At 36.2% G+C, this 27,958-nt stretch overlaps 1 protein-coding gene across 12 annotated transcripts in view; it reads left to right on the top strand.

Moving 5' to 3' along the window:
- Positions 1 to 262: 262 nt before the first annotated feature.
- The window catches only part of KIAA0586 (KIAA0586 ortholog), a 147,621-nt gene continuing 119,925 nt past the window's right edge, over positions 263 to 27,958 (top strand). For 3 of the 12 annotated variants that reach the window (XM_013056607.2, XM_045069997.1, XM_045070001.1), the window contains exons 1-14: positions 263 to 411; positions 552 to 753; positions 944 to 1,237; positions 2,133 to 2,197; positions 4,032 to 4,101; positions 5,589 to 5,658; positions 11,859 to 12,033; positions 12,732 to 12,953; positions 15,862 to 16,015; positions 19,010 to 19,177; positions 20,752 to 20,875; positions 25,281 to 25,413; positions 26,155 to 26,372; positions 27,024 to 27,096. In XM_013056607.2, the coding sequence (XP_012912061.1) occupies positions 1,039 to 1,237; positions 2,133 to 2,197; positions 4,032 to 4,101; positions 5,589 to 5,658; positions 11,859 to 12,033; positions 12,732 to 12,953; positions 15,862 to 16,015; positions 19,010 to 19,177; positions 20,752 to 20,875; positions 25,281 to 25,413; positions 26,155 to 26,372; positions 27,024 to 27,096 (1,671 nt within the window). In that variant the 5' untranslated portion in view covers positions 263 to 411; positions 552 to 753; positions 944 to 1,038. Of the gene's footprint in view, positions 412 to 551; positions 754 to 943; positions 1,238 to 2,132; positions 2,198 to 4,031; positions 4,102 to 5,588; positions 5,659 to 11,036; positions 11,118 to 11,858; positions 12,034 to 12,731; positions 12,954 to 15,861; positions 16,016 to 19,009; positions 19,178 to 20,751; positions 20,876 to 25,280; positions 25,414 to 26,154; positions 26,373 to 27,023; positions 27,097 to 27,958 lie in introns of those variants that run through there. The other 9 variants (XM_013056592.2, XM_045069983.1, XM_004738850.3 and 6 more) reach the window with 9 other exon arrangements.

Here is a 27,958-nt window from a genome sequence, read left to right on the forward strand (position 1 = left end):
AAACAGTCCCTAGTCGACCGGAGTGGTATTGTCAGTTAAGCCGGGACCTGTGCGCGTCTCCGATGAGACCCTCCAGTTTTACGCAGTGTTTAAGTCTGGTGGGGCAATGTACTGCTTTAAAACAATAAAATCAAATCTGCACCTTTTAAATCTTTTACGTTGGGAGTTTGTTTCCACCCGGAGAGGGATGGAGGTACACCAGAGGGCGGTCAGCTTTTTGGTTGGGTGTTTTGGATGATTTTTCTTGGCGCGCATGCGTGTTGTGTCTCAAGGGCCGACTTAAAGAGAAGCGGGGGTTGACTCGCGGGCAACTGAAGCTGTTGTCAGATTACACCTGTGACTGCCGGGTTGTGAAGCATTCGGGAGACGCAGAGGGGTGAATTTAGGTGTCCGATGTTTGCATCTGGAGGGGTGTGTAAGACTCTTTGGCTGAAGAAAGCTTTGAGCTTCTTAAGCTTATAATTATTAGTAACTATTTTAAATAACTTTTAGTTATTAATAAATTCTCAAAAGTCATTAAGCCATTAAGCTTTTTTTTTATTTTTTTAAAGCATTTCAGTTTTACGTGCTTGACTCCCGCTTCTCAACAGATGTTAACCTCGCCTCCACATCTGTTTGGTTTTGCACTGCCAGCTCTTGGCTTTGGAAGTGCTCTCTGTTGTTGAGTTATCGGGGCTCATGCGGCCATTCTCTTGTCCTCCGCGCTCTCAGATTCACGGACGTGTGCATTAATGGACTGAGTGGGATTAATGGGTAAATATGATGTTCTAGTTGTCTCTTATCCTGGATTAAATACCAAACTGAAATTTCTAGCTTTGCGGATAGTGTTTAGACGTTTTATTTAAAGGTTGATGACTGAACGTTTTAAAATCACTTGAAATTCTTTTTTTTTTTTTTTTTTTTTTTTTTTATCATACTCCTCCCTCGTTCCTTCTCCCCCAAGTCCTCAAAGCGGTGAAAATTTTGTTCTGAAGTTTTTATGGACCCAGAAGAAATTCTTCTTTTCAGAACTGTGGGACTAATTTTGTTCCCAATAATATGAAAGGCTCTAAGTTTAGCCCGGAAAAGAAAAAAAGGGTTAAAATACCAGCGAGGAGACTTCGTGAGGTAGTTTCTCCAAATCAGGGAGATAATTTGGCTTTGCTGAAAGAGGAGTTGCCCTGTGTTCCTCCAGCGTTGTCTGCAAATAAACGTCTTCCTGTTAGAACCGAGGCTAGCTTGAATGGAACGTTACGTGGTATGTGACTCCGAATAGCTTTCACTTTTGTAAATCTTCAGTCTTTATTTTCATTTCTTTTTTGCGTTTCAAATTTTAGGGGATTTTTAATGTTTAAATTCTCAAATATAAGATACATCTAGTTTTAATTGGTGTTTGAAAGCTGACCCTTCCTCTGGGAAAATGGCTAGTACAATCGGTCTAATTGAAACATATCCAATAGGTGGAATGAATGAAACACTTCTGTGCTTATTCTTTGTGTGGTTTTTGCACATTGTTCTTGTTCACATCTATGGTGGACGCACTTAACTATGTGATGTGTGTGTTTACTGTTCATCAGTAGAGGTTTTTACCAAATGCTCTACCTTCTGTTTGGTTGGTGTTACTCAGTTTGGCATAGTAGAAAAGCATAACTTCTGCCTTTTGATGGCTTCCATGTTCCAACTCACTTAACCTGTCTCTCCAGTGAAAATGAAGAAAACATATGCTTTGCCCATTTCATTGATGACCATAGGATCAAATTAATGAATATATGTGCAAAAACAAAAAAATGCATTTATAGTGCTGCTTTTGGGGGAGGTGTGGCATAATAAAGGCCTGCTTTTATATCATGTACATATTTTATTCCTGGCAAATTCTACCCATAGTATGTCCAAATCCAACATTGTAATGCTATATTTTAAAACATTTATCTCACTTGACTGTCAGTACTGATCCTTATTTTCCAAAATATCAGCTGTAAAACCTTCATCAGGATATATTTTAATTACAGTTTAAGTTCTTTGCATGAAAAATGACTTCCAATTTAGGTTTAGCATTAATATTGAGTTTATAGTTCTTGAGTCAAGCCTATACAGTTTCCAAAATTATGGTTCTGGTTTTAAAGTCACTAAAATTTATTCCTTTGTTTTGTTAGGTTCAGCAGACTTGACTAGAACTTATCAGCAGCCTCCATTAGCAAATTCTATGGGGCCAGAAAGGGTAAGCAAAAGAATTCTAAATTATGTTCACGTTAAGGTTTTCAGTATTGTTGAGTAATGTATTCCTAAATTATGTTTGATGAGTAATGGGCCTTGTTTTTGCTTTAATTTCACTTACCAAGAGAAATGTTTTATATCCAATTGTGACTTGAATAGTATTTGAGACATTACACAAAGATTCTTCCATAAAATAAAAAATACTCATTACTAAGATGTTGAACACTGAGAGAAATATTGGAACTGAAAATAATCTCTGCTGTTACCTAAGAAATGGGGTTCTAGACTGCAGACTTAATATACTGTTAGGTAAAGGTAAATAACTAGTAACAACATCATTTTTAAAAAGTGAGGTATGATTATATGTTATCCAAACGATTGTAAGGTCTTTTGTGGGGTTTTTTTTTTGAGGATTATTTAAGAAATAACATGAAATTCTCATTTGACCTTTATAGTGCTGAAAATATTTGATGATCAATACATTTTGTTCATGCAATCTAATTAGATTTTGACCACTATCACTATAGATTGTCAATTTAACAAGTCTTTAAAGAACAGAGTTTCATAATGTAATATCTTGAAAATTGAAGCTGGTAAATTAAGAATGAAATTTAAACTGTCTACTTAACAACTTTGCAAAAGATTCACAATAAAAATGTATGATTATGTGCTGTACTTGGTCCCTCTGTAAATGCTTAGCCTTTGGGTTGGTGTTTTTGTTTCTTTTTTGAGTATGCCTTATTTAATGATTAATGATATCTGAATTCCATTCTCTAAATAAATTCTCAAGTGGATATGCTATTATATAAATTACCTCTGGAAAGACTGTATCAATATATGTTCTTCAGCAAGATCATGAATAGAATTAGTGGTATTATTTTCTCTTAGCTTTACCAATACAAGACATCAGAATTAGACCAAAAAAAAAAAAAAAAGAAAAAGAAAAGAAAAAACCAACAAACCCAAAAAACAAAACCATTTTGGTAGGTAAAGAAAGCATCTCATTATTTTAATAAAATAAAATTATTATTATTATTATCATTATTATTCTTTATTATTACCGAGGGGGAAATTTTTTTCCATGTATATAGCCATCTTTATTCTTTTGTGACTTACATATTTCTGTGCTCTACTTTTTCTTATTCATTTGCAGGAGGTCTTTGTATTAACATCCCAAATGCATTCTATTATATTGTTAGCCTCATTGGCTATATTTAGAAAGTTAACAGTTGTTTGTCAGGAGATAGCCTGATCACCTTCCTTTTATGATTTTCTCTTTACCCTTTTCTAATTTAGCAGGGAAAAAAATTGATGTGTCTAAGGAACAGGAAGAGCATTGTTGAATGAACCTAGTACTTAAAACGTCAAGATGTCTTAGTACTGAATAGAATCTTAGAAATGAAGTCTAGGGTTACAGAAAGCTGTTTGCCTGTGGAGAACCCTTCTGAGACTACATTTTGAGCTCAGGGATAAAGAACACAGTGGTTAATTTGTGATGTGCCTTGTGTTGGCCATCCTCATGCACTCCATTTGACTCAAAATGAATCAGATTTTCACATTAAACTGTAGCAACTTAATTGTTACATGACTCCCTCTGCTGAAATTGGCAAATTGAGATCTGAGTCTGAATTTTAGGACCACAGTGCTTGCTTGTTTATTTACTCATTCAACAAATCCTTGAGTACCTTCGAGGTACCCAAGCATTGTGGTGGTTCTGGGAATCGAGGGTAAAAAAACATGATCCTGCCCTCCTGTCTCTTAGCTAGTAAATGGTACTTGGTAAGTAATAAATCATAAAGGTTTTTCTAGCCTTTCATTTTTCCTTTCATATCCTGAAGGATTTTTCTAAGGATGTTGCAGTGCAAAGGTTGCCTTTGGAGAAATTGGACGAGAGCAACAAACAAAAAGGTAAAAAGGTAGACTTTTTTTAAAATTTTTTTTTTACTGCCGTGAAATATACACAATGAAATTTACCATTCTAAGTGTATAGTTCTGTAGCAGTAGGTATATTCCCCTTATGCAGTTATCACCACCATCCGTTTCCAGACTTTTTTCATCTTCTTCAGTCAAAACTCTGTACTCATTAAATACTAACTCTCCATTTTCCCCCAAGTCTATCTAGTTTTATTATTGTCTTATTTCACTTAGCATGCCTTTGTGGTTCATTTACGTTTTATGTGTCAGGATTTTCTTTGTAAGGATAGGATTTTATATTCTTACGTTTTAAGACATTCACTGATTTTTTTTTTAGAGACCTTAATTAAAAAGACTTATTATTTTTTCTGATTATTTTGATTGTTTCATCTTAATAAGCTATTAATGGAATCTTTGAAAACCAGAAAAACGTTTATAGTCATAAAGGTAATTTTATTACTACTGACCTGTTGTATAAGTTTGGTGTTAAGTATTTATTTAAAAAAATTCATAAACTCTGAATTCAAGTTTTGAGTAGTCTTTTGTAAGATAATAAGTTAAAAATATGCTTTGAGGAAATATTTAGTGATTTTTTTCTTTTTTTTCTTTTAAAGATTTTATTTATTTGACAGACAGAGATCACGAGTAGGCAGAGGGGGGTGGGGAGCAGGCTCCCCGCTGAGCAGAGAGCCTGATACGGGGCTGAATCCCAAGACCCTGGGATCATGACCTGAGCCAAAGGCAGAGGCTTTAACCCACTGAGTCACCCAGGTGCCCCTTAGTGACTTTTTCTATGTAGCTTTATTTTTATCTAAGCAGTTTTCTCTTTCAAGTTTGAGCAGAATGTCTTCACAATTTATCCCCAGGTATTTTTGATACATTTTTCCCCTATTGTCTAGGATTATTACTATTATTATATGTTCATTTAATTTGTTACTTGCACTTTTTTTTATAAGAGGGGGAGAAGGGAAAGGGAGAGAGGGAGAGTGAGAACCTCAGTCAGGCTCTGTGCCCAGGGCAGAACCTGTCACGGGGCTCAGTCTTACAATGTTGAGATCATAATCTGAGCCAAAATCAAGAATTGGTTGCTTAACAGGGCACCTGGGTGGCTCAGTGGGTTAAAGCCTCTGCCTTTGGCTCAGGTCATGATCCCAGAGTCCTGGGATCAAGCCCCACATTGATTGGGCTCAGAGCAGAGAGCCTGCTTCCTCTTTTCTCTCTCTGCCTGCCTCTCTGCCTACTTGTGATCTCTGTCTGTCAAATAAATAAATAAAAATCTTAAAAAGAAAAAAAAAGAATTAGATGCTTAACTTACTGAGCCACCCAGGTGCCCCACTTCCTTGTATTTTCTTAAAATTGAGAAATCTTATTGCTGAATTCCTAACCATTCTCTTATTAGTTTAAAATCTGTTTGGGATAGCTTACTGAAATTTAACAAATTTTTAGGAATCTGAAGTGTGTTTCATGTTTTAATTTTGCAGCAAATGACATCTTTATTTCTCGGTACACCATGGGACAGAAAGATGCTCTAAGAGCAGCTTTAAAGCAAAAGTAAGTTTCATTTACAGAAAATAAGTGGGCCATTTCTTATGTTTTTATGTGGTTCTCTAAAATCAGCTTCAATTACATTTTGGACATAGGAAAAACGTTCTTTTCTATGAATGAAATATATATAAAACATTTTTCATAGTGATTGATATATAAGATACTCAATAGCTGTGAACAATTATTATAGAAGAGGTACTGTTCTCAGGATTTTATATGCATTAACTCATTTAATACTCATAAAATCCAATGAAGTAGATTCTATCACATCCCAATTTTACAGAATCCCCATTTTATAGATGAGGAAACTGAGGCACACAGAGATTGATTTTTTCCCAAGGCCATTTAGCAAGTATTCACTGGGCTGGGATTCAGACCTAGGCACTCTGCCTTCATAGAGTTTACTCTCTTAATCACTTCACTATACTACTTGTAGCAATGGTCAAGTACATAATACTTCCTATTTACTGTCCAATGACATTTAGATTTTTCCTGGCCAAGATTTAAGAAAGGGATAAGGTTAGCGTCTGGATGGAGTGAAAGGAGACCATGGCTTTAACTCCATCAAAGTGGTCCTTCCCAAGTTCATCTTAAATACCAGTGAAATACAAAACCGACTCTAAGAACAGCACCATGCTAAGCATGCATCTCCACTATTCTGGAGGCAGTTTTTATTATTTTTATCATTAGCAGATATGTGATGAGATACATATTCTTAGGCTAAATGTATTCTACTCCTGACCTAGAACAGCCTGGAAGGCCCCTTAGAAAATAAGTAAAATTTTTACTTGATCTTGAACTCTCATTTTATTCAAAAAGGAAATTTTTATGTTACTTCAAAATGGAAAATCATTTTTTAAATACTACAATTAAAATGATTACAATTAAATGACTACAATTAAAATAACAAAATTATTATTTTTCCACCTACGGCTATCTGTGGCAAATATATTACACTCTGGGAAACATTGGACTAACAAAAATTAAAAATGTCTCTAAATCACAAGAGTGTGGTCTGAATCAGCCAGAGTTTAAGAGCTGGTTGTTTCGCCTCATCATATTTTTCCTCTTTACCTTTGTTCAGCCTACAATTCCCAATATGCGATGTGGTTCAGAGAGGAATTTGGATGATAAATTGTATTCTTGGGCTTATAAATATATAAGAGAAAGCAAAATTAAGGGCATGAGGAGTGGTGCAGTCTTTCAAGTTTTACAGTTGACCCCAAAATTGCAGATTACATCTGACTCATTTGGACCAAAAGCGAGTATCACTTCTAATGCAGCTGACCTGCAGTAAGGACCTTAACAACTTGCCTTCAAGTCAGAACTCTCCTAATGGAAATCTCTGAGACCTCTCAGAACTCTCAGATCAGGGAAGGAGAAGTTGTTTATGAAATGGATGGTGAGAGGTAACAAATGGATGGTGAGAGGTAACAGTGAACACTAATCCCTCTTAGACAGTAGATCTCTCCCCATTTCAGGATGAAAGAACAGAATTCAAAACAGAGTAGGAAGGGTCTTGAGAAGGCGGTTGCAATGTAGAGAATAATTGAATCAGAAACATAAAAATGACTCTCATGTTTGGTTAAAAGACAGTCTGTGTCTCAAGAGATAGATTTTGCTGTAGTCAATGTCACTCGAATTTATTGGTTTTATTTTTTAATTTTTAATTTTTTATTATTTTTAATTTTTTTATTGTGTTATGTTAGTCACCATACAATAATACATCATTAGTTTTTGATGTAGTGTTCCAAGATTCATTGTTTATATATAACACCCAGTGCTCCATGCAATATGTGCCCTCCTCAATACCCACCACCAGGCTCCTCCATCGCCCCATCCCTTCTCCCCTTTATAAGTCTCAGTTTGTTTCTCAGAGTCCACAGTCTCTCATGGTTCATCTCCCCCTCCGATTTCCCCCCTTCCCTTTTTCTTTCCTTCTCCTAATGTCCTCCATGTTATTCCTTATGTTCCACAAGTAAGTGAAACCATATGATAATTGATTTTCTCTGTTTGACTTACTTATTAGTTTTAGAAAATGGTAGATGGAATTTGGCAAAGTGATTCTAAAATTTACTTGGAAGGACATACAGTTGAGAATAAATATATATAATATTAAGAATACAGACATATAGAGGGGTGCCTGGGTGGCTCAGTGGGTTAAAGCCTCATGATCCCAGAGTCCTGGGATTGAGCCCCGAATTAGGCTTTCTGCTCAGCAGGGAGCCTGCTTCCTCCTCTCTCTCTGCCTGCCTCTCTGCCTACTTGTGATCTCTGTCTGTCAAATAGATAAATAAAATCCTAAAAAATAAAAAAGAATACAGACATATAGAATACACATACTTGAGAACAGCTAATTTGGGGGGAAAAACTGGAATGATGGAGAATTTGTCCTATTTGATATAATTGCTCTAAATCTATACTAATAAAAAGTATAGACCAGAGACTGAGTAAAGATTCTGGCCAGAGTGTCTAAAACAGGGTAGAATGTCCTTACATATGGATGGAGAGGATGCAAGGGGCTAAGTTATACTTCTTCTTTTTTTTTTTTTTTTAGATTCTATCCATTCATTAGACAGAGATCACAAGTAGGCAGACAGAGAGAGTGGAGGAAGCAGGCTCCCTGCTGAGCAGAGAGCCCGATATGGGGCTCGATCCCAGGACCCTGAAATCATGACCCAAGCTGAAGGCAGAGGCCCAACCCACTGAGCCACCCAGGCACCCCTAAGTTATATTTCTTTAAAGGAGAGAAAGGGCAAATCATCTTAAAATGTTAAGGTATGATATATATTTCTTAAAAGGCTCACTTAGATAGCAATATCAAAAGATGAATTGGAAGAGGACCGGACTGCAGTCCAGGAAACCAACTGGCTACAAATTTGGAGGTGATCTCTTTGAGATGGATTTAGTTGGTCCTTAGTACATTGGAGGGTGGTGGAATGAGGGTGGGAATCATGCTGGTTTGGAGAGGAGTAGACAGGTTTGGAGGATAGAGATAGAATTGACAGGAATTGATGATTTGATCTGAGAGTGAAGAAGGATCTAAGGATGAATCCCAGATTTTTGTCTTGTATAAATGCATGGTCACTCGTAGTATTCACTGAGAAAGGAAATCCTTGGGAAAGAATTCTTGGGGGAATAAATTTCATTTTGGACATATGCAGGGGTTTGAGAGATCTGTGAGATATCCAGGTTAAAAATGTCCAGTAGGGGGCGCCTGGGTGGCTCAGCACGTTGAAGCCTCTGTCTTTGGCTCAGGTCATGGTCCGGGGTGCTGGGATCGAGCCCTACATGGGGCTCTTTGCGCATCAGGGAGCCTGCTTCCCCCTCTCTCTCTGCCTGCCTCTCTGCCTACTTGTGATCTCTGTCAAATAACTAAATAAAAATCTTTAAAAAAATGTTCAGTAGGAAATTCTATATGAAGTTCGAATTCACAAAGTGTATAGAATATGCCACATATTCTATATAGTATATAGTGTAGAAGTAGTATATAAATGGTGATCTGAGCTCTGGGAACAGTTGAAGTGACTCAGGGAGAGTGAAAAGAAAGATGGCATAGAGTAGGACTCTAAGAAAACCAAACCTGTAAGAGCTATGCAAAAAAGCAAGTGAACTTCTAAATGCTACTCAGTTTATCCAGAGTTTTAGGAATGTATGGTGTTAATAAAGCCAATGAGAATGAAGTTCTAAGTTTGATAGGCTTCGCAGAGGTAGAGAAAGGTAAGGACTGAAGAGTGTCCATTGAATTAAGCAAAAATTATTACTGGCCTTCATGAGGGCAGTTTCTTCATGGTATTGGTCTAAATGCCAGGTTCAGAGGATTTAGGAATAAGAAATAATTCTAAAAAATAAAAAAAAAAGAAGAAGAAGAAGAAATAATTTTTCTGAATGAGAGAGTTGTATATTTTCCCTGTTTTTTACACTTGGAAGCTATTTATATTTGTTACATTAAACATTTAATTTGATTAATAGAAAAAAATAAAATTTAAAAGCCTATTAAGAAGCTGATGTCTATGGGACGCCTGGGTGGCTCAGTTGGTTAAGCAGCTGCCTTCGGCTCAGGTCATGATCCCAGCGTCCTGGGATCAAGTCCCACATCGGGCTCCTTGCTCCGCAAGGGAGCCTGCTTCTCCCTCTGACTCTGCCTGCCACTCTGCCTGTGCGCGTGCTCTCTCTCTCTCTCTCTGACAAATAAATAAAATCTAAAAAAAAAAAAAAAAGAAGCTGATGTCTAATCTTACAATGTTATTTCTCTTGTTGGTCAACTTAATGTATTCATGTAGAATGATTGATCTTAAAGGGTAACTCACATTCAGACTTCAGATAGGAATACTAAAGGATAGAAATATCTAAATTATATTTTCTTAATACACCACTTAATCAGTTAGATACATAATGAGTGCCTACTGTGCTTAGTTCTTTCTTAGTTGCTGTTTGGCCTAAAAGAAATCCCCCTTCCCTGCCCCTTACCCCACACCCCAGGTTGCTTAGAGCTTAGTTGGGGAGAGAATGTGGACATACACGGAGGAATGAGTGATTAGAACTGTGATAGGAAGCATCATTGCATTTAATATATTATGAAACTGTTCTGCACAGACATTTAAACCAGGGAGTGGCCGCTTATCAAGCCTCAGTTGTGTACTATAGGCAGTAAAAGCAAAAGGAATTATTAAAGGGAGAGATCAATTGAAAGTGTTTAAGGATAGGTTTTTTGAAGAAGGTTAAGGCTTGTGTTGGATCTTAAAGACAGAGGAGGATATATAGTAAGTTGAGTGGAGGAAGGTTGAGAGAACAGTGATTAAAAAGTCTGGAGTCAAATGTGGGAAGGGTGTGTTGTAGCCAGTGAGGAGCAATGCGACTCCTGAAAGGTTGTGTGTGAACTAACAGGTGTATATAGGAAGCTAAGGAGACAGGGATTGGGGATGGTGTGTGTGGACAGTCAAACAAGCAATTAGCCTAGTCATTTGTCTCTAAGGAACAATTTTAGATTTTTGAATGGTGGAGAGATATGTTTGGGAAGTTTATGAAGGAGTAAGATCTGTAAGAATGAAACAGTTGGTAAAAGATGGTGAGGCTTTTTTTTTTTTTTTAAACCAGAGGCAGAAGCATGAAGGGAGAAGTATTATTCTGAGAGATTTAGATGTTATGGGACCTTCTCTAGGAATCATAAGCCAACTGTGCTTTACTGGGTCTGTGACTTTGGTCAAGTAAATCCTATTACCTCTGTGGACCTCAGTTTCTTCATCTGTCGCATTAGGATGTTAGGATATGTGGCCTATTGGGTTCTCCTTACTCCGTAGTTCTGTGACACCATTCCTGCAATTGTGATGAAATAATTGACAAAACTTGGTGACTCATTTAGATGTGAGAAGGTAAGTGGAGAATGGAAAAGTCAAGAAAATTTCAAAATTTTGAGACAGAGAAAAATGATGCTCCTAGTAGAAATGAGGAAATATCAAAAAGGAGTAAGCTTAAGAGCTGCTCTGGGTCTTTTTAGAAACCAAGAGAAATCCAGCAGTTAGAGATGGAGGACATTCCTTCTGATCTTACTTAGACTTGCCTAGGGACTCTGCAGTTTTTTCTAATTCTTTTCATTGTTTTTGTTGTTGTTGTTGTTCAGGGCAAATATATAACAAAATTGAGTCTTTTCCCCCTTTTTTCTTAGTATTTACTTAGTTAAATCTTTCATTGTAAATATGTATGTATTTTTCTCATTTTTAATCCAGACTGCTTCAACCTGTTTTATGCCCTGTTTTAACAAACTCTGTGACATTTATTAAATCAAAATGAGCTAGAATTTTAAAAAGAACTTTTTTTTTTTTTAGCAGTTTGAACAATTTCTCTTGGGTTGTCTTCCTTTGGAAGTAAAACTTGGTACTTGCATTCTTAGAACCTTTTCTGCATGTTTTGTCCTTTGTGATTATATATCTTTGTAATTGTGCCCACATCTTTTTCATATGTGCAAGCCTTATTTTCTGAAATATCACAGCCTTCCAGGAATTGTCTTCTTGTATCTTTAGTCTATAGTGACCTTTCATAGATTTCATTAACCAAGTGACTGATTAGATCCGATATGGAAAACCAAGTGATTCAATTTTTGAAAAAAATCAAGCAAACCCACCTTCAGCAATTTATCATCGTGAATCCTTCTTGAAATGGCTCAGTGTGGCTTACTGAATATATTTCTATTCCTTTTTCATTTACAGAGCTCAAAACATGCCTGTGTTTAAGGAAGTAAAGGTACAGCTTTTAGAAGATGCTGGTCCAGAAAAGGACGCTGCTACTCAGGAGACGAGAATTTCACCCAGTGGAATTGATTCAGCTACAACTGTGGCCGCAGCGACTGCAGCTGCCATCGCTACGGCAGCCCCGCTGATCAAAGTATAATTTTCTCCCCAGATTTTTGCGGCTTCTTTGTCAAATGTAAAAATACTTATGAGGAATTGAGTCTATAAATGGTCGTATCCTACTGTAGACCAGTGTCATTCTGGTTGGTCTCAGTTTGAAAGAGTTTTCCTGTTTGTGCTTGTATATTATCTCTGAAGAGTTGAGACGTACCCCGGCCTTGCTGTGATAATACCAGAGAACCTAGGACTGCCTGGTTTCAGCCTGAAAATATCACATCCAGGGAACCCTGAGTCCTGGGCAACCTGGGACAACAGGTCATCTTTATTTCAGAACTAGAAAGGAACTCAGAGATTGTCTGTGGCAAACCCCCTCAGTTTGCAAATGGAAAACTGAAAAACACTGTTAGAATAGGCACAGGTCCCAGAGCTAATAGGTGGCCAAGCTAAGTCTGGGACTCCAGGCTGCTGACTTAATTCAGCCTGAGATTAGGGGGGTATCAAAAGCTAATTTGTTTTGTTATTTGCTTCTTTTTAATTACCATTTAAATGTTTTATTTTTGGCAGCATAACAGTTCTTTGTTGCAAATGTGTTATTAATGAGAGAAAAAAAATCTACTTAAGGCTAACTATCTTCTGCTTTTTATTTCTGTGATTTTTATTATCAGTCACTTTAAACAGCCTTTGTAGTAACTGAGTGTATTTTTGATGTCTTTTGGGATTTTATTGTTTTAGGTGCAGAGTGATTTGGAAGCAAAAGTCAATTCTGTTACAGAATTACTGAATAAGTTACAGGAGGCTGATAAACAGTTACAACGTGTTACAGAGCAGCAAACAAGCATTCAGAATAAACATGAGAAATTACATTGTCATGATCATGAAAAGCAAATGAATGTGTTTATGGAGCAGCACATTAGGCATCTTGAAAAATTACAACAGCAGCAAATAGATATTCAGGTATCTATAATAAAGCTAGCACACATCCCATGGTCTTTTATCACTTGGATCCCTGAGCTAATATTCATTGATAATTGCAATAGCTCATTACATTGTAACAGTTTTCATTCTTAAGTAGTGATTTTTGAGTTCATTATTCTTCCTGTGCAAGTGAAGACCTCTCTCTGCACATTCTAGTTCAGATATCACTAGTTCTATAAGACATTTCCATGGAGTTAGCTTTTCCTTTTTTTGTGGTATTTCTGTTCGTACCATTTTTAAAAAAGATTTTATTTATTTGACAGAGATCACAAGTAGGTAGAGAGGCAGGCAGAGGACAGGGTAGGGGGGAGGGAAGCAGGCTCCCTGTTGAGCAGAGACCCCCAATGCAGGGCTTGATCCCAGGACCCTGGGACCATGACCTGAGCTGAAAGCAGAGGCTTAACCCACTGAGCCACCCAGGTACCTCTCTTCATACCCTTTTGAAAGGGCTCATATTGCATTGCAGTGACTTGTTATATCAGTGCTTGTTAGGCTGAGAATATGCATCACAATCACATGAAGAGCCTTATGAAAATACACGTGCTTGTACCTCTCAGAGATTCAGACAGCAGGTCTGAGATGGGGGCCTGGGAATAGAAAGCTCTAATGATTCTAATGAGATGAGAACCATTTGGTATACATAGTGCTTCTGCATTTAATTCATCAAAAGCATAAATATTTTAAATTGCCTTTTGAATATAAGCTGCGGGTTGTTATAAAAAGAAGAGTTATCTTCAGAAGGAACTGGTAGTATAGTTTCTTATTTATTTTGGAATTTCCAAGTCCTGGAACAGTAGCCAGTACTCAGGTACTCAGTATACTTTTTTTTTTTTTTGAGTGAGTGACCAGCTTTATAAATGCATTGGTTTTTATTTTTTCCTAATTAATGTGCAACTTAAAAACTGTAAAAAATTAAAATATAATGTTCAGAAGAATATACAAAAGTAAGTTTATTATAGCTCAGTATGTTATCACAGAACAAACACTAATATACTGCAGTTCTCAAAACTTCTTATTAGAGGGGCGCCTGGGTGGCTCAGTGGGTTAAAGTCTCTGCCTTCAGCTTAGGTCATGATCCCAGGGTGCTGGGATCAAGCCCTGCATTGGGCTCTCTGCTCAGCAGGGAGCTTGCTTCCCTTTCTCTCTCTCTCTGCCTACTTGTGATCTCTGTCAAATGAATAAATAAAATCTTTAAAAAAAAAAACCCACAAACTTCTTATTAGAGCTTGGCTTGAGCTTTCCATGTGTTTGAATATAGTATTTTTATTGGAATAATTATGGCCATACAAAGTAAGGTTTTATTTTTATTTATTTTTATTTTTTATAAGATAGCATTTTTAAAATTTTATTTATTTTTTTATTATTATTATTATTTTAAAGATTTTATTTATTCATTTGACACAAAGAGATCACAAGTAGGCAGAGAAGCAGGCAGAGAGAGAGAGAGGAGGAAGCTGGCTCCCCGCGGAGCAGAGAGCCCGATGCGGGACTCGATCCCAGGACCCTGAGATCATGACCTGAGCCGAAGGCAGCGGCTTAACCCACTGAGCCACCCAGGCGCCCCAAAGTAAGGTTTTAGTAAGCAGTCCATGGACAACTGAAATTGAGTGTGCAATATGGTGAGAAGCTAGGATTGGGTCTGGCAGAGTGCTGGTCCCCAGCCTACAAATAACTGCCCTTTTCTGAGCCTTGATTTCTTTACCTATAAAACATTTTATTTTTTTCATAAGGTAAAAGATGATACATTTGAAAAGTACATTGATTTGAAGAGAGGGTCCTACTTGTATTATATGCCTGCCTGCTATTTATCCATTTTTTATAAGTCCATTATTCATTGACTTTTTTTTTAATTCATTGAGTTTCTTAGTTTGTAAGAATGGGATCTTTCCTAATGTAGACATCTTCTTTATAAAGCTCATAATTACAGGGAAAGTTGAAGTTTTAGTGACATATTAGGTATATTAGTAGTTCAATAAATGCTTAATGAAGTGAAATTTATTGAGTCTCTCCCATTTGTTTTATGTAGAGAGATCTCTACACATTTTTTTAAAAGATTTATTTATTTATTTATTTATTTGACAGAGATCACAAGTAGCAGAGAGCAGGCAGAGAGAGAAGAAGGGAAGCAGTCTCCCTTCTCTCTGCTGAGCAGAGAGCCTGATGCGGGGCTCGATCCCAGGACCCTGGGATCAGGACCTGAGCCGAAGGCAGAGGCTTTAACCCCCTGATGCACCCAGGCACCCCAGATCTCTACGTATTTTTTTTTCTCTCTACACATTTTTAAGATATGTGTAGAGAGAAAAAAACTGTTAAACTGTAAATATTTTTAGATTTTCCTTTACCTCATAAGACTTTTGAAATCAGTTTTATTAGATACATATAATTTCCGGATGTTTTAATAAATAGTGCTGAAAATTGTCATTTTAGCTCTCATTTGTATTTAAATGCATATATATTATTAATACTACAAATTTGGGTGCTTCTTAGCAAGAATTTTAACCCTTCAAATGAAATCATCCAGGATATAAAAGAGAAGAGGAGAGATTTTGGTTTGAAATTCTTTGGTTGAAGTAGATGTCTTGGACTAGAGCCCCTTCCTTTTGGTCATTTCCTAGCATGCCTCATTGGTCTTCAAGCCATCTCTGAAGTAGAAAGGAAGAAACTGAGGTTTAGAATAGCTAACTCAAATGATCAAGGTCACATTAGAGCCAGGCTTAACCCAGTGACATCATTGCTACAGTGGATAGTTACATGTAATGTATGTATTCTTATCGTTTATTAAATCTAACATATTGTTTTCAGGTCCTCTAATAAATTTCAGTGTAGTTTGTCATCTAACTCTTTCAAATGGTATTTGAAGTTGATAAAATAATTGTATATTTTCCAGACTCATTTCATTAGTGCTGCGCTCAAGACCAGTAGTTTTCAGCCTGTTGCTATGCCCCCTTCTAGAGCAATGGAAAAGTATTCTGGAAAACCAGACTTTTCTAATCATGGTGGCAGTGATCTATCTTCACAGAACACATTTGCTTCCAAACAAGGTAAAAATGTCTAGTTCTCTGTGAATGAAAAATGTTACCTACGAATGTTCTTTATAATATGTCAGCCCAAAACTTGTTTAATAGGCAGTAGAAGACTAAGTCTTTGTTTTACAAAATTAGTTTTCTTTTAGGTTAGGTAATTTTTAGGTCATTTCAAAATTCGTTGTGTCTAGTTAGGGATCATTTCCTACTTACTGATTTTAATAAATAACCTTCACAAATTGTCAAAAGCACATATAAGTTTAGAAAAATTTTACACATCTCATATCAGTGTTTGTAATCAGTTTTCCAATTCTCTGACAAACTGTGTATTTTCCATTTTTCTTGATTCTATGAGGAGAGAAATGACCTGAGTACAGTAATAAACTATTTCACATTATTTTTAGTTAGTAATATGTTTGCTTATTTTCATAGAATCTTAAAAATCGTTGTTTATAGTAACAAAGGAAGTGCATAGTGTATTTGTATTAAACCTCTGGAATTTAAAATAAATGAATAAATGGGGTCCCTGGCGACTCAGGCAGTTGAGCGTCTGATTCTTGATCTTAGCTCAGGTCTTGATCTCAGCATTGTGAGTTCAAGCCCCACACTGGGGTCCACGCTGCGTGTGGCACCTACTTAGAAAATAAAAAGTAAAAAAAAAAACCCCAAAACCAAAAAAAAAAGCAAAAAAAGAAATCAAATAAACAAATGTGTTTCTAAATTATTGAATGAATTGATTGAAAATCAAGGGCTATCCCTTTAATGATATCCAGATCCATGTAGTACAATATCCCCAACATTTGATTTGTTAGACCATTGTTGTTTTATAGACGTACTGAAGATTCTTTATACTTGTAAGTTGCTTTATGTTTTTCCACAAAGGAGTGGTCCTTACAAAACTGCTGTGAAAGTGGCATGAGTCAATTTTTAAGTCGAAAGCAAAGAAGATGAAGCACAGGGAGGTTGTGACTTGCCTGCTCCAGGTCACTGGACTTGAGAGTGGGTTGTTCAGAGCTACAGCCACAACTCAGGGTTCAGTATGCTCCAGCCATAGACATGGACACTTAACTTCATTCTCAGTTCTGAAGACTTAATTGCTCAAAATTTTGTTTTTTTAGACTTGAATTTTAAGGGGAAAAGTGTATGTTTTATTGGTTGTGTACTGATTTGCTTTCTTTGTATGTCTTAGTGACAGTAAAAGAAATATAAGGAAAAAAATGAGTAAATTTAAACTTCAACAAGTTAAACTTTTTATTTTTCAATACTTTTTCTTGGGCATACATTATGTTTATGTACTGCAATTTAGCATAAATATGATTTTGTACTGCTTTTTTTACTAGCATATCAGAAGTATTTCCCATGTTTTATGTAATTATCTTCATAATATTGGTTTTTTAAAATTTGCTTTTATTAACATATAATGCATTATTTTCCACAGAGGTACAGGTCTGTGAATCATCAGGCTTACACATTTCACATAACTCACCATAACACATACCCTCCCCAATGTCCATAACCCAGCCACCCTATCCCTCCCTCCAACCCTCCAGCAACCCCAGTTTGTTTTTTGAGATTTAAAGTCTCTTATGGTTTTTCTCCCTCCTCATCCCATCTTGTTTCATTTTTTCCCTCCCTAGCCCCCACAATGTCCTGCCCTGGCTCTCAAATTCCTCATATCAGGGAGATCATATGATAATTGTCTTTCTCTCATTTACCTGTTTTGCTCAGCATAATACCCTCTAGTTTCATCCATGTAATTGCAAATGGCAAGATTCCGTTTCTTTTGATGGCTGCATAGTATTCCATTGTATATATATACCACATCTTCTTTATCCATTGATCTGTTGATGGACATCTAGGTTCTTTCCATAGTTTGGCGATTGTGGACATTGCAGCTATAAACATTTGGGTGCACGTGCCCCTTCGGATTACTACATTTGTATCTTTAGGGTAAATACCCAGTAGTGAGATTTCTGGATTGTAGGGTAGCTCTATTTTCGACTTTTTGAGGAAACTACATACTGTTTTCCAGAGTGGCTTCATTCCCACCAGTGTAGGTTTAAGAGAGTTTATTTGAGAGAGAGAGAGTGAGTGAGAAAGCACAAGAGACAGTGGGGAGAAGCAGAGGGAGAAGCAGACACTCTGCTGAGCAGATGTGGGGCTTGATCTCAGGTCCCTGGGATCATGACCTGAGCCAAAGGCAGTTGCTTAACCAAGTAAGCCTCCATAATATTAATTTTTAATGATAAAAGAATAGTCACAGTTTACTTGTTGGGCATTTATCCTGTTCTTGGGCATTTAGGCAGATTTTAGGTTTCTTTCTTTTTTTTTTTTTTTTTACTTATAAACATACTGTGATAAAATCATCATGCACTTATTTATTTATTTATTTATTTGAAGATTTTATTTATTTATTTGACAGGCAGAGATCACAAATAGGCAGAGAGGCAGGCAGAGATAGAGAGAGAGGTGGAAGCAGGCTCCTTGCCGAGCAGAGAGCCCGATGCAGGCCTCGATCCCAGGACCCTGGTATCATGACCTGAGCTGAAGGCAGAGGCTTTAACCCACTGAACCACCCAGGTGCCCCATAAATCATCATGTATTTAATGTTTTCTTTCTTCTAGGTTATTTTCTTAGGATAAATTCCCAAGAGTAAGGTTACTAGGTTAAAATATATAAACATTTTAAGACTTCCTATACTTAGTGCCAGATGGTTTTATTAGTTTTCATTGCCATGAGTAGTGTCTGGCTATGCCATTTTCACCATAGCTTAAATAGCACAGAATATTGTCATATTGATTTTTTTCATATTTGTTAGCTGTAAGTGTAAAATATTTATGGGTTATATTTTGAACCCATGCACTTGTTGAGAGCTGTTTCTATGTACTTGTTAATTTGTGTATCCTACATAATTTTAGTTTTATTTTTAAAATATGGGGAAGAGTAATATTCTATATATTAATGTTTTCTAAAAAAATAAGTTGAATTTATTTTCTTTATTTTCTATTGAAGCACCTTTTAGAGAGGTTGAAGATATGGGTTTTGATAAACAGAAATCTCCTTTGGAGACACCAGCACCTCGCAGGTTTGCTCCTATACCTGTTTCAAAGGATGATAAAATATCAAAGAGGGAAAATCCTAAAGAAGAGAAAGAAAATATGGAGATGTCAGGTCATAGAGGTAATAAAGCAATCATAACTAGCATCTACTACTTTTATTAGACCTACGTCAAATTAGGAACAGATTTCCATACTCCTGATTTATTATTTTCTTATGTGCCTAATAGTAACTAAATCTTTTTTTAGTATTTTTCTTTAAATGATACTTACTAGGCAAATCAATCTTCTTTATATTCTTTGTAGGAGGTAGAGGTATACAGTTATAATTCTGATTATTTTCTATAGATTATTACTTGAACCTATAATGAACAAGTTTTGTTATTAATAAAAAAATAATGCTTTACTAAAGGTAAAGCTGATCATTTTTATGGTGAATTAACTTTTTAAAATGAAATTAAATTTTATTTTTTTTTCAGTGATCCATAATTCATTGTTTATGCACCACACCCAGTGCTCTGTGCAATACATGCCCTCCTTAATACCCACCACCAGGCTTAATACCCAACCTCCCACCCCCCTTCCCCTCCAAAACCCTCAGTTTGTTTCTCAGAGTACACAGTCTCTCATGCTTCATCTCCCCCTCCGATTTCCCCCAACTCACTTCTCCTCTCCATCTCCCAATGTCTTCCATGTTATTCCTTATGCTCCACAAGTAAGTGAAACCATATGATAATTGACTCTCTCTGCTTGACTTATTTCACTCAGTATAATCTCTTCCAGTCCTGTCCATGTTGATAAAAAAGTTGGGTATTCATCCTTTCTGATGAAGGCATAATACTCATTGTATATATGGGCCATATCTTCTTTATCCATTCGTCTGTTGAAGGGCATCTTGGTTCTTTCCACAGTTTGGCAACTATGGCCATTGCTGCTATGAACATTGGGGTAAATGTATCTTTGGGGTAAATACCCAGTAGTGCAATTACAGGGTCATAGGGTAAAAGCCGATCATTTTAGAGCATGTTTCCTTATTTTGTTTTTAGGTGTGAATTTCAATAGTGGAACTCAGAGAAATTTAACATTTGTTACTGTGTTCAGTTGGAAAAAGTGTTACACTATTAACAATTTAATAGGAAACAACTTTTATAAGTGACCTGAAGAAATAATTTATTAAAGACCCTTAAAGCCCTTCTAGTAAAAGAAGTTAAAGTGTTAAATATAAGCTTTTATTCTTAGAATCACTTAAATGAATTTGAGTCTTGTCTTGGATGCATTTAAAGAGTTTTTAAGGATACTAAAATCTTTAATAAACCAACCTCACCTAGAGATAAAAGTTACTATGTAACTTTATTAAAGGGAAGATTTGACTAACAGTTGCTATAAAGAAACAGTCAAATCTCCCTTTATTGATAAAAATCATGCAGTTTACTGGGTTTTTGATGATGTCGTGGCTCATCAAATTCCTTTTTTATGTGATGGAAATAAATTCAGACCTAAAATTTTACTAATGTAGCTTACATGAGTTATAAATATTTAGTTTTATTGGGTGAGTGTATTTAAAATTGACATTTTAAAGTGAATTGAGTAGATAGATAATCATCCGAAGAAGATAACAGTACAAATATATGTGAGCTATTGTATAAAAAGGAAATGACTTAGTACTTGAAAAATGATACTGTATTTATTTTATTTCAGGAAATGTAAGACTATTGGAACAGATTTTGAATAACCATGATTCTTCAACAAGAAAAAGTGAATCTTCAGATAAAAACTTACTAACTAGGTCAAAAATAGGATGGAATGTTGAGAAGAGTGACAGGTAAAAAAACAAGACATTGGAATAAAAGCTATATTGAAAAGAGCTTTATGTAGTGGCTCAGTTACTTAAGTGTCTGCTTTGGCACAGGTCATGATCCCAGGGTCCTGGGATGGAGCTGTGTCCAGCTACCTTACCTTTTTCTCCCACAACCCACCCCTCCACCCACTCGTGCTCTCTTTCGCTGTCTCTCAGATAAATCTTTTTTTTTTTTTTTAAAGAACTTTGTTTATATTTCGAAAATTTCTTTAGGAATTTCGATAAATGTATAACATTGCTTTTAAAAAGTTACCTTAGAGGGCACCTAGGTAGCTTAGTTGGTTAAGCGTCTTCAGCTCATGTCATGATCTCGGAGTCCTGGAATCAAGCATCCGGCTCCCTGCTCAGAGGGAGTCCACTCCTCTCTCTCCCTCTGCCCCTCACCACCACCTCTCTCTTTTTCTCTCTCTCACTTGCTCTCTCTCTGAAATAAACAAATAGATAAATAAATAAAATCTTCAAAAAAAAAGTTATCCTAGATTTACTATTTTCTGCTGTTAATATATCTACCCCTTTACTATAGTTATAAACTGAATTTATCTTAATTTCTCAAGATGCAGATTAATTCTAATGAATGCAATTATTTATTTCTATTTCTACTTATTTTTTGAGAGAGGGAAGGTGAGTATGAGGAGGGGGAGGGGATGGGCAGAAGGAAAGAGAATTTTAATCAGGCTCCACCCTAGCGTGGGTCCTCCAGAGGGGCTTCATCTCATGACCTGAGCCAAAATTAAGAGTTGGACGCTTAACTGACTGAGCCACCCAGGTGCCCCCAGATTATTTATTTCTGATGAAATGATATTTGAGATTTGCTTCAAAAATAATCCAATGCAGGATAGGGTAAACCAGATTGAGAATATGGATGAAATGAGGATAGCCATGAGTTACTGATTAATATAAAGAAGGGTGTATGGAAGTCATTGCACTATTCTTGCTACTTTTGTGTATGCCTGAAATTTTACATTCATAGTTTTTAAAAAATTAAGTATATCTAGGTCATGACCTAGATACATAAAATAAATTTTATCTTATAAATAAATAAATAAATATTCTATTTATAAATATTAATAAATATCAATAATATAACAAATAAAATAAATAAATATAAATATTTATGAATAAAATAATTTTATTTATAAATAAATATTTATATTTATAATTTATATTTATTCAGTATCTGTTATTATTTATTATTATATACTATACAATATATAATTATAAATAAAATAAATTTTATTTATGAATAAATATTTTTTATTATTTATATTTATTATATATTATTTTATTTATTTAGTCTATAAATTTTTATTTATCTTGAATGTCATATAAATTATGGTAATAAAAATTAAAAGTAAGCCACAGTTTTAGTGGTTTTATGTGAAGAGTACAGTCTTAGGCCATTTGCTTTTAATGTAATTACTAATAAAAGAGTTATGTCTGTCTTACTGCTATGTGTTTTCTATTGTCTTATGTATTTTTCTATTCCAGTATTTCTCCATATGCTCTTCTTTTATATTATCTAAACATTAATCTTTTTGTTTCTTATACTATACTTTCTGAGTTGTTTTCTGAGCTTTTTGGGCCACTATTTATAGTTAAACAGTACACATAACCTTTCTCTTCTTCTAGGACTATGTTGTTTATTGGTACTCTAAATGGTATCTCACAGATCTGTGAGGCTCTTAAATTTTCTTTTTTTTTTTTTAATATTTTATTTATTGATTTGAGAGAGAGAAAGTGTGTACAGCAGGAAAGGGGGCAGAAGAAGAGGGAGAAGCATATTCCCACTGAGCAGGGAGCATGATGCTGGGCTTGATCCCAGGTCCCTGAGATCATGACCTGAGCCAAAGGCAGATACTTAACCAACTGAGCCACACAGGCCTCCCTCTTAAATTTTCTTCATTGTTTTTTTTCTCTGTTTCTCAGATGGGATAATCTCAATAACTTATCTTTAAGCTGTTGAATTCTTTTTTCTGCCAACTCAAATATGCTGTTTAGGCCCTCTATTGAAGTTTATATTTCAATTATATTTTTCAATTCCAGAAATCCTGTTTATATGTCTTTGTTTTAAATAGTTTCTGTCTCTTTATTGATATTCTTTACTTGGTGAGACCTCATTCTTATGTTTTCTTTTAATTCTTTGAACATAGTTTCCTTTAATAATAACTAATTTATAGTTCTTGCCTAATAAATCCAATATTTGGAATTCCTCTAGCACAGTGTGTATCGACTATGCTTTTTCCTGTTTAGCTATACTTTTTTTTTTTTAAAGATTTTATTTATTTATTTGACAGACAGAGATGATAAGTAGGCAGAGAGGCAGGCAGAGAGAGAGGAGGAAGCAGTCTCCCCACTGAGTAAAGAGCCCAATGCAGGGCTTGATCCCAGAACCCCGGGATCATGACCTGAGCTGAAGGCAGAGGCTTTAACCCACTGTGCTACCCAGGCGCCCCTAGCTATACTTTCTTGTTTCTTTGTGTGTCTCAAAACTTTTTGTTGAAAATTGGACTATTTCAAATAATATAGTGTGGCAACTCTGAAAATCAGATTCTTCCATCCCCTAGGGTGTATTGTTGCTGTTTGTTTAGTGACTTTCCTGGGTGAGTTCTGTAAAGTGTGTGTTCTTTGTCATGTATGGTATCTCTATTTGGTGAGTTAAGTCTGCTAATGAGAAAGAGACTTCCTTAACTATCTTGAACCTGTAAGTCTCTCTCTGAGTGTCAAGGGGCTCTGTGTGTGTGTGTGCGCGCACATATGCATGTATATCGTGTTGGAGCATACCTTCAGCGTTCTGGCACTTTATAAGTCTGTCTTTTTTTTTTTTTTTTAAGATTTTGTTTAGTTATTTAACAGACAGAGATCACAAGTAGGCAAGAGGCAGGCAGAGGGAGAGGGGGAGAAGCAGGGCCCCTGCCGAGCAGAGAGCCTGATGTGGGGGCTCAATCCCAGGACTCTGGGATCATGACCTGAGCTGAAGGCAGAGGCTTAAACCCACTTATGTCTGTCATAGGCTTAACACCCAGGTGCCCCTATAAGTCTGTCTTAACCTTAACTTGCAACTTGCACAAAGCCTCAGTATCAGCCAGATGTGAGAGATTAGGCTTTTCTCAGATTTTACTTGGACATTCACAGAACCCTATACATGCACATGGCATTCTAGATCCCTGGTAACGTGTTAGGCTCCACTGTGGACATCTCATTCCCCTGAGTTTTAGTTTATTGGCATCCCTCTTGTTGCCTCAACTGCTATAGCCACCTCAGGCAGCTGAGATGTTAAATACTTGCTGCTGTTTTCAAAAATTGACCTGTGGTTAAGATTTCTCACTGAGCTAACTCTGAGTCAGGTCAAATAAAGAGAAACCCTACGAGTGGGACTTTCTAAGGAGCTCCAAACCTGTTCTGCTCTTTCGAGTTGTTGCTGGCTGTTGGTTTTCATAGCTATAAGGGTTGTGAAGCTGTTAATTTTCAAAGCTGCCAGAGAATTGGGGAAAAGGTTCTTGGAGTGAGACAAATTAAAAATGCCATAAAGCTTGCTGTTCTTACTGAGAGTCATTTTCTTTTTTCTTTTTTAAATTTTATTTATTTCAGGGAGAGAGAGAATGAGCAGAAGGAAGGGCAGGGGGAGAGGGAGAAGCACGCTCCCCACTGAGCAGGAAGCCCAGTGTGGAACTAGATCCCACAAGCCTGGGATTGTGACCCCAGTTGAAGGCAGATGCGTAACCTACTGAGCCACCCAGGCACTCTGAAAGTCAGTCATTTTTTTGATTAAATTATCCTTTAGTTGTTGTCCTTTCATTTCCGGAGTTTTGAAAAAGCTGATTTTGACCATTTTTGCTAGTGTTCTCTTTGCTCTTACGGAGGAGTAGATTTTTAGAGATCTTACTCCACCTGTTTTTTTTTTTTTAAGATTTTATTTTATTTATTTGACAGACATAGATGACAAGTAGGCAGAGAAGCAGGCAGAGAGAGAGTGGGGGAAGCAGGCTTTCTGCTGAGCAGAGAGTCTAATATGGGGCTCGATCCTAGGACCCTGGGATCATGACCTCAGCCAATGGCAGAGGCGTTAACCCACTGAGCCACCCAGGCGCCCACTCCATCCTTCTAGAAGAGCTTCTGGACATTCTTTTCTTCAAAGCAAAACCTTTTTCTGCTCTTTTCCTACTATGCCTAACCTAGTCTGATCAGAGTAATTTTGTATCTTGTGTTTTCTGTTTTTGATATGTTTAATCACTTAACCGATTAATTTCATTATACAGTTTAATAATATACCATTTAGTAATATGTAACTAAAGATATCTCAGATTTATGTATTCAAATGTTTACTGAATTTATGATAATTTAGGAAACTTTGTTTTTAAATCTTTCATAGCAGTGACACTTTATCCTCTCCAAGATTTACTTCCTCTGAAGAACTAAGAGCAGCTAAATTGACTGTACAGAGGTCTGATGATTTTCCTCATGATCCTGGCCAAAAAAGGAAAGAAACAAATGGTATACTCCAGGTAAAGTGGAAACAGGATATTAAAATTGATGACGATTAGTAAAGGTAAAAATTATGAAGAAAGATAACAGTTATCACGACAGAAAGCAAGCAGAAAGATGAAGAGACAGTACTGAAAAAGACATGTTAATCCAGTCTGTTCTCTTTTACAAAACTTTTCCAGAAGACCTTTTTTTCTTCTTCTTTTCTCTACTCATGACTCCTTGGCTAGCTTTCCAGCTTCTATTAGAGAGGAGAAAAAGGGGAGAGAGACCTGTGAATGACGCCGATTATCCAGTCCAAAGTGTCTGCCACGCCTACCTGAGCCAGCTTGCTCTTATATTGTTTTAGCTTTCTTTCCCAGATAATAACTTTGGTTGGCCACTGGACTGCCCAGCACTTCTGTGGACTTCCAGCCCTATTTCATGTAACGTTCACATTAGTACTTCTAAATGGAAAGAAACCTTAATTGCCAATTTTATTTTTTAGTTTTTTATTTCTGATTGAAGTATAGTTGACATGCAATATTAGTTTCAGGAGTACAACATAGAGGTTCGACAAACATACATTATGAAAGGCTAACCATAATAAGTGTAGTTACCATCAGGCAAGGACTCTTTTATAGCTCTTTAATTGGACAAATTGAGTCCTTGGAATATTTTGGTATAGTATCTGGCCCCAACTATAGTAATAGCTCTCATTTGCATTAAAATAATGAATATGAACTTTATATAGTAACATTTTTGCTTTTTTTCCTTTTAAGCCAAAAGAATCTCTGATTATGTCAAGGCTTGCTGATCTTCCACAGAATTCCATTAAGCTTCAAACAACCAATAAAAGATCCATCTTGAAAGATGCTGAGAAGATTTTGAGGGGAGTACAAAACAATAAAAAAGTCCTTGAAGAAAACCTGGAAGCTATTATTCGTGCCAAAGATGGAGCTGCCATGTATTCATTTATTAATGCTCTGTCTACTAACAGGTAAGATAGGATGTTGGCATCCCCAGGTTATTTATGAAACTGCCAGTCCCATAGGCTGGCTGGCTGGCTGGCTGGCTTTCTTTCTTTCTTTCTTCTTTTTTTTTAAAAAAGATTTTATATATTTATTTGACAGCGAGAGAGGGAACACAAGCAGGGGGAGCAGGAAAGGGAGAAGCAGGCTTTCTGTTGAGCAGGGAGCCCAATTACGGCTTATCCCAGGACTCTGGGATCATAACCTAAACTGATCCCAGTTAGGGACTGAGCCACCCAGGTGCCCCTGCATAAGCTTTCGTAATTGTTTTTCTATATGCTTCATTTTGCTTAATGTGTTTTGGTGTTTTGAAAAGGTTCTTTATTTCCTTTGACAATGTAGACTCACTATAATTAGATATTATATACATGTGGCTGTTACTTTTTACAGATGTAAAATTTTCCTTTAAATCTTTTTTTCTCTCTATGATATGTATTTCTGGGATCTGTTCAAACATCCTTCAAACATTTGATGAAAACTATTAACGTTGGTTTTTCCTTTTCAGATGAAGGCTATTGGGCTACATAGTAGATTTAAAACTAGATAAGAGTCCTGATCTAGGTCCTATTCTCAGAACATTAAATGCTAATTTAAGACAGTTCTTTTTTTTCCTTTTGTAGAGAGATGTCAGAGAAGATTCGGATCAGAAAGACAGTGGATGAGTGGATTAAAACAATTTCTGCAGAAATTCAGGTAGATATTGGAAAAAACAATTAAGGGAATTCTCAAGAGATAATTTCTTTTCTTTTTTTTTTTTTTTAATTTTATTTATTTATCTGACAGACAACGATCACAGGTAGGCAGAGAGGCAGGCAGAGAGAGAGGGAAGCCAGCTCCCCACCGGGCAGAGAGCCCAAAGCGGGGCTCGATCCCAGGACCCTGGGATCACGACCCGAGCCGAAGGCAGAGGCCTTAACCCACTGAGCCACCCAGGCACCCCTGAAGAGATAATTTCTAAGAATCATACTTACTCTCAAAACATTCCTTATGTATAAGTCTACTTATAATTTTTCATTTCATTCTTTACTCTTTACTTAGTACTTTTACTCTTAGTAATGAGTTTCATTTTACTTAGCAAGTGCTTCTTCTCATAAATTAGGGCTCTTATGTGGCAAATTGTTGGACAATAACTAAAATATGAGTAATTTGAAAGAAAATTTAGCAAAAGTATTTAAAGAAGAAAAAAGTGTATTTAAAAAACATTTCAAGACTGCAGATTTAGAAGCACTGGCTTGCCAAAGTGAAAACAACAATATTATGTAAAGGAAAATACCCCACATGATTTCTAAGGTTACTAAGTTTACACAAGTCAGTTCTGGATGAAACAGGTACTACTTTATCACATCCCAAAGCTCAGGGTGGATCTTCAGAGATTAGCATTGCAAAAATCTAGGAGAGTTTTAATTAGAGGGTCAGTAGTTTAAAAGAAATTCTTAAAATGTATATACATTTGAGGGAACAGAACTAGACAAAGCAACACTGTTATTTTCATCTTTGGGTGCAAAGTGTTTTTTTCTGGCTGTAAGATATGTATATATGCTTCCTCACAATCATA

The sequence above is a fragment of the Mustela putorius genome, unplaced genomic scaffold (assembly GCF_011764305.1).
Source record: "Mustela putorius furo isolate JIRA1106 unplaced genomic scaffold, ASM1176430v1.1 tig00000129_pilon_pilon_pilon, whole genome shotgun sequence".
NCBI classification, from domain to species: domain Eukaryota; kingdom Metazoa; phylum Chordata; class Mammalia; order Carnivora; family Mustelidae; genus Mustela; species Mustela putorius.